Source organism: Tamandua tetradactyla, chromosome 9 (assembly GCF_023851605.1).
Source record: "Tamandua tetradactyla isolate mTamTet1 chromosome 9, mTamTet1.pri, whole genome shotgun sequence".
Lineage (NCBI taxonomy): Eukaryota > Metazoa > Chordata > Mammalia > Pilosa > Myrmecophagidae > Tamandua > Tamandua tetradactyla.
Window position 1 is genome coordinate 7,819,366 of NC_135335.1, and position 7,170 is coordinate 7,826,535.

A 7,170-nucleotide genomic window follows, 5' to 3' on the forward strand; every position below is an offset into this window, starting at 1 on the left:
CGCAGGCGCATTCGGGCCACTAGGACCCCGGTTGCCTTAGTAACCCCTGGGCCGCCTGGGCAACTGCAGACGCCGCCTTGGGCGAAGATGCCGCGCCAGAAGCGGGAGCCCGAGCTGCAGCACTTTTACCACCGCTTGCTGCAGCCGTTGTCGCTCTTCCCCCGCCAGGCGCCGCCCGCACAGTCTCAGAAGCGACCCCCGCAGGAGATGCGGATGCTGCAGATCCTGTCGCGCCCCCGGCTGACAGTGGCGTCGCTGTGCCGCCAGGTAGCCGAGCGGCTGGCCCGCTGCGGCCTCACGGCCCCGGTGCTTCCCGAGGACCGGCTCCGCCTCACCGAGGTCATCCTGGACGAGCTGAAGTGCGGCTGGCAAGAGCCTCCCACCGAACCTAATCTGAGCCAGAGGGACAACCAGAAGCTGCGGCAGCGACTCGAGGCCCACGTGCTGCTCAGCAGCGAGCAGCTCTTCCTACGCTACCTGCACCTGCTGGTGACCATGTCTGCCCCTGCAGGCGTCTTCACCGAGCCAGCCACCCTCACACGCTTGGCCGCCAACCTCGCCAGGGACTGCACGCTCTTCCTTACCGGCCCCGACGTTTACCGTTGCCTGCTCGCTGACTTCCGGGCTGTGCTGAGGGTACAGGCCCACCGCTCCGTGGACCAGCAATACCGAGGCAGCCCCCTGGAGGCTTCCAAACTCTGCCCTATCCCCTGGCCTCACAGCACCGGCTTTGCTCACGTGCCATGCTCCAGCCTCAACCTGAGCTACCTGGTCTATCTCAGCCGCCCGCCAGAGTTTTTCAGCGAGCCGCAACTGGATCCCATGAAGGAATTGAAGGCCATCCCCCAGCTGAAGAAGAGAAAGTCTCTCCACTGGCTGCCCTCCATGCCAAAGAAGGGAGAGTTCGACTTCATTCCCTCACAGACTGTGTCACCACCCAGTGACATTGAGATTCCCCCCAGTCCGGCTACACCCCCTCTTTACTTCCCCCTCTCCTCTCAGCTCCAGGGCCACCAGTCCATGCCTTGTCTGCGAGAAGGATGGAAGCTGGCAGATGAGTTGGGCCTTTCTCTGACCCCAACTCGCCCCTTAACCCCACTGGTCCTGGTTGCAGAGGGCAAGCCGGAGCTGCCAAGGGACACCCAGACTGAGGATCTGAAGCAGGTGGTAAAAATCAAATTGGAGAGTATTTGTGCCCTATCACTGGACTCAGGGCTGCCCCCACTCCTGGGGGCCCTCACCCGCCGCCCGGCTGCAGAGCACCGCATGAAAGAGCTGCAGAGGACATTGAAGGCCCTCCAGGAGGAAGAAACCTCTGGCCAGTTGGACCTCCAGTCTCCCAAAGCCCTGCCACTTCAACCCCAGCCAGTGACTGTGACTCTAAAGCTAAGAAATCAAGTCGTGGCCCAGGCAGCTGCTGTGCAGGTCTCCGATAGAAACTTTTTTGATTCCTTCCACGTAGAGGGGGCTGGAGTCGTGTACAACCACCTGGCTGGTGAATTGGACTCCAAACTCATCGAGGAAATGGATGCCCATTGTTTTGTGGGCAGTAACATCCAGGAGATCTACAAGGAGTTGATGAGCCGGGTCTCTACTGACCACTTCCGTTTTGACCAGGGACCCCTGGTTGAGCCTGCAGCAGATAAAGACTGGTCTACCTTCCTGTCCTCAGCCCTCCTACGTCAAGTAAAACAATACCGCATCATCAACCCTGAACTGGCTGATAATCATTCCCAGGAAGCAAACGCTTTGCAGCCCAACTTAGAGAGGCCGCCCTCCCTGGTAACGCTCTACCCAAGCAAAAGCTGGGATAAGCGGTCGAACAAGTTCACATGGGTGAACTGGTGGCAAGCCAGCTTGTCTGGAGGTAACTACTTCAAGTACCTCACCAGCCAGGAAACGGATTTTCTCCACGTCATCTTCCAAATGTACGAAGAGGAGGCTCCCGTGGAAATAGTGGCCCCTGTCAGAGCATCCCAGGAGATTCCTCCTCCCCCTCCTCCCTTGTTAGAAGATGAAGAGCCCTGGGACTTTGTGCCGGGAGAGTGGGATTGCAACGTGGTGCTGGAGCACGGGCTGGGGGTTGAGAGGCTGGACCTCCTGGGAGAACCCCACAGACTCCTGAGCCTGCAGAAGCGCCTGGAACGGCTGTGGTCCATGCTTGAGGTCCCCGACAAGGACCGGTTGGACATGGCCATCAAGTACAGCTCCAATGCCCGTCTAGGGCAGCTGCCTTCATTGGTGAGTGCCTGGGAGCGTGCCCTGCAGCCCATTCAACTGCGGGAGAGATTGCTGGGGAAACTCGAGTGGTTTGAGCGACATGCCTCCGACCCCAATCGCTTCTTCCAAAAGACTGGCATAGGCCTGAGTCGCCTCCTGGAGGAGAATCAGATCCGCAGCCATCTGTACAGGGAGCTCAGTCAAGTGGAGGCTTCTTTGGTTTCCCTCCTGGAGGAGATTGAGTTAATCTTTGAAGCTCCAGTGACCTTCAAGGGGCGGCGCTATCTGGACAAAATGAAGTATGACAAAGTTGAGATGCTGTACTGGCTGCAGCAGCGGCGGCGGGTTCACCACGTGGTCCGGGCCCAGAAGCCCTCCCAGCTGTCAGCCCTCTCCAAAAGGCTCAGCAGCCGGCCTTTAGTAGCTCCTGGAAACACTCCCATTACCCTTTGACCGGCCGAAGTACCCTCAAATCCCTTCCAGAACACCCAGCAGCTCATTCAGACCTCTTCACTGCATTGGAAGAAGAAATAGGGGAGTGCAGGCTTCAGGAACCTTGCGTTTCCAGTTACAGAAGGGTCTGAGAATAAAACTTTTTGATAGTGACTTTCTCAAAAAAAAAAACATACCCAAGCCCCAATATTCCCACTTACATTAAGCCATGCACAATACAGCCCAAATCTCATAGATCAAAAGAACTGAGACCATCCCTTGGAATTTATTGTAATGGGAAATGTCAGATGGAGGCAGACCATGACCTTTGGAGTGACCCAGTTTATCATTCCTAATACATTACATTAAATTGGCTGATTAGAACCACAGATCAAGATGCTCTATGGCATAATGATTCAGGGCTAGGGCTCTGGAGTTAGTAAATATAGGTTTAAATCCTGACTGCGTGATCTTGGGCAAATGCCGTAACTTCTGTGCACCTGGGTTATCCTATTTCAGATGAAGGATTTGGGTCCAGGCTGTCACTTCTTCTACTTCTAGCGCAATATTGGTAGAGGAAAAATTTTAAATGTTTACCAGTTAATACAAGCACATGGTACAAAGTACACAAGGACTAGCAAATGAGTCTCCTTCCCATCCCTACCTCTAGTACCTCAATTCTTGTCCCTGGAAATAACAACTGTTACCCATTCCCTGTGTATCTTCCCATTTCCTTATTCAGCAAATATTTACTGAGCACCTGCCAGGTGTTGGATGCTTGGTCTATATCAGTGAACGAAACAAAGATCCCTATCCTTTGTAAGAGTTTAGATCCTACAGTGGGGAAACAGACAATAAAGCATAAATATGGTACCTAAGCACACTAGATAATTAAATGTTAGAGTAATAGTAGAACAGGACAGGGGATTTCAAGGAATGGGGGTGGGTGCAGTTTTTTTAGTGGGGACTCGGTGTAGGCCTCATTGGAAAGGTCAGATTAGAGCAAAACCTTGAAGGAAGTGAAAACATGAGCTCTGCAGGCATCTGGGAAAACAGCTTTCCAGACAGAGGGAACAGCCATCGCAAGCCCCCAAGGCAGGAGTGTGTCTGGTATGTCCCAGGAACAGGGAGGTAGCCAGTGTGGGTGGAGCAGGGTGAGGGGGGATAAAGGAGTCACAGGGGTCACGACACGGTGTCAAGGAGCAAATCAGATGATGGAAATCCTTATAGGCCATTGTATGAACTATTCCAGAAATAGTTTATTTATATATAAGCATATATGTACACATTATCTGTGCATACATTTCAAACTACACCCCTGGTTGCATACTGTACCCCCTGTTTTGCACTGTGCTTTTTTCACCTAATGTCTCAGGGTCATTCCATATCGATACATATAGAGGTACCTTATTCTCTTTGACAGTTATATTGTATTCCAGTCTGTTCATGCATTTACATTTTATTTAACCAGCCCTTTATTATTAGACATATACAAACTAAAACAGTGCTCTGAAAAACATCCATGTTTATCCATTTAGTATATGCAACTATATATCTCATTAGTTTAAATTCCTTGAAGTGGAATTGTTGTGTCTAAGCATAAGCAATTTGTAATTTTGATAAGAGACTGCCAATTGCCCCCCTGCAAAGGTTGTAACTATATACACTCTCATCAACATTGCATGAGTGTGTTTCTTTCCCCACTCTCACCAATAGAGTATGTTACCAAGTATCTGGATCTTTGTCACTCTAGTAGATGAAAAATGGTGTCTGACTTGCGTTGTAATACTCATTTCTCATATGTGCACAGTTTCATCTTCATATGTTTAAAAGCTGTTTATGTTTCCTTTTCTGTAAAATGTCCTGTGCCCTTTACCCACTTTTCAATTGCTTTTTACTTTCTTTCTTTCTTTTTTTTAACTTTTTCCAGCTCTTCATGTATTCAGGAAATGTAGCTAATATTAAGTCCTTACCTTGTACAGAACACTTCCCCTGCATGATTTCTTAGACTGCTAAACAACTACCTTGTGAAAGTCCATAAAGTTTAAGTAACTTATCCAGAGTTATTAAGTTAGTAATGGAGGAGCCAGTTCCCAAGTCCAGTTCTGTCTGACCCCAAAGCCTACGTGCCTCTTCTTGGTGAATTGATTCTGTGAGATACGGAGAGAGAAAGCTCTCAGATACTGCCTGCCTTCCCCACCTATATGGGCAACCTAGGAACCTCAGGAGAGCCACACAATCTCCTCCACTCACCATTTGCCGATAGATACATTTCCACTACTTCAAGCTTTGTTTTGTTTTGTCTTCCACATAAAGCAGTACTTGTCAGACTTTCCCACCAAAGTAGCCCTTGGCTGTGCAGGAAGAGAAAGGAGCATCTGGTTTAGAAATGAGGGATTAGGAAAAGGGAGGGGATGGATGGAATCAGTGTTAGCCTGAGAGGCTTAAGAAATTTCTTTAAAGTCTATTATTTCGGAATTTATGTAAAATTGATCTTCAACTCCGTTATAGGTACACGTTTGTTTGACTATAAAATTAAAGCTTGAAATTGCTTATCCTTGAGTTAAACTGACAGCCCAGGCAGATGTGGTATATTTAGCACTTAAATTGTGGGTTCATGTTTCCCCTGGCATACTGCCACATTCCCCAGAAGTTACACATAACCCAGGGCGAGAAACACTATAGCAGTAGCTGGCAAACTTTTTCTGTAAAGGGCCAGATAGTAAATATTTTAGACTTTGCGGGCAATATGATCCGTGTTGCAAGACCACTTTGCAGTTGTAGCACAAAAGCAATCAGAGACAATACATATGCAAATGGGCATGATTGGGTTCCAATAAAACTTTGTTTCTGTAAACAGGCAGCTGGCCAGATTTAGCCCTTGGACTGTAGTTAACTGACCAATGAGCTACAATTCCAGTCCCTTTAAAAGCAAATACACTCAAGAGGAATAAGACAGGGAGCTTAGTGCTGCATTTTCCAAAGTGTGTCCAATCGTAGGCTAATCGTGGGTGATAGGAAAAGGGTTCCATGGTCAAATAACTTTGGGAAGCATTAAATATCAAATTCCTGCATCCTCTCCAAGATTCACAGTGCATATTAATATTCTGAAAACTCTCAGAGGGCTTACAAAACTTAAGCCCGATTAACTTTGACCAAATAGTCCTTTGATTCCTTCCTAGCATTAACATCACTAAGCTATAGCTTGGGGAAACGGTGCCTTACCCTGAATTAGTCCATTGGAACCTCCTTGTTGGCAGTTCTGGACAGCGTTAGTACACAGAGGTGAGACAGGGAGGGGACAGTCCTAGACACATAGGCCTCGTGGGGGCATCTGGGCCTCAGAGGTGGCATGAAAAGTCATTGTAAATCTCAGGACAGGCCCTAGAAGCGACACTACCAGAGATATGGAGATTCATAGGCGTGCTTCAAAGCACTGCCTCAATGGATCCCAATCCTGCCCTGCTATCCTGGCCTTCAAATTTGGAAATCTATAGGCCTGAGACAGCCTTTTCCAAAGTCCTAGATTTAAATCCCACGGCTACCGGGATCTCCCACTGCTGATCCTATTTGTAAGTTGATTAGTATAATGGTACAGTAAATAATGTTCGTCTATGCTTTATTGATTACCAAGCACTTTGAAATATTCGTGTAACAGAGAATCAGAGAAGCCAAGTAAACCCAGATCTGGGGACTTCAGATCCCTTGGCTCTGGGTGTCAGGCTGTAGTGGGAGCCCCTGCCCTGCTCCAATCCTCCATGCAACCAGAGTCCCCTGGTCCCTTCCCAGCAAACTCAGTTGTGTTGAGAAACAGCTATTTTCCAAGCATTGTACTAAGGTTCTTTAAGTATATTATTTCATTTAATTCTCGTAACAATCTTGGTGAGAAAGAGAAGGCATTGTTAACTCCCACTGGGGAAACTGGACTCTAGGATAATTGCATGAAAGTCAATTCTCTAAATTACTGAGATTTTTCTGGAAGTTTAAGTTTTGTTTCTGCCTTGGATCTAGAGACTGTCAGACAAAATGATTTGCTGCAGTTGTTTCCCTGCCCAGACAGCAGCAGGACCCAAGCCCCCAATAAGCCCACTCTCTTCTGTATTTACGAATGCATTAACAGCACAGCTCAACTATTCGCATATTTTTAAATGTATTTATTAATCCATTTAAATTAGCGCAATCCCAATCTATGTAATAATATATTTTAATGAAAATATATTATTTATATATTTATAAATATACAAATATATTTGATGATAAATAGCAACATATTTTATCAATAATATATATTTTAAAAACAAAAACTGTTGTCAAAAAAAAAAGAAAACAGAAGACGGGCACCGTTTTACATTTTTGCAGCTCTCTTGAATGTCTGGCTTAATAGAAGTCAGCTGGATGCTCATCTCTGTTCTGCAGGCAATCCCTTGCAACAGCACATATGATGTAGCCTCTGGAAAACACTGCACAGTCACGAGAGGGTGAGGGTAAAAAGATGAACAATGTCTTAGCAGTTATTCT

The 7,170-nt window shown here is 47.6% G+C and overlaps 1 protein-coding gene across 1 annotated transcript; it reads left to right on the top strand.

Annotated features, from left to right (window-relative positions):
* The first annotated feature begins 40 nt into the window (after positions 1-40).
* Positions 41-2,882, top strand: CCDC87 (coiled-coil domain containing 87). Its single transcript, XM_077115614.1, has one exon. The coding sequence runs from the start codon at positions 88-90 to the stop codon at positions 2,671-2,673; it is 2,586 nt and encodes an 861-aa protein (XP_076971729.1). The 5' UTR covers positions 41-87; the 3' UTR covers positions 2,674-2,882.
* The last annotated feature ends 4,288 nt before the right edge of the window (positions 2,883-7,170 follow it).

Excerpts from the sequence above, each read along its gene's own strand:
- CCDC87 (XM_077115614.1), top strand. The coding sequence starts at position 88 with ATGCCGCGCCAGAAGCGGGAGCCCGAGCTGCAGCACTTTTACCACCGC.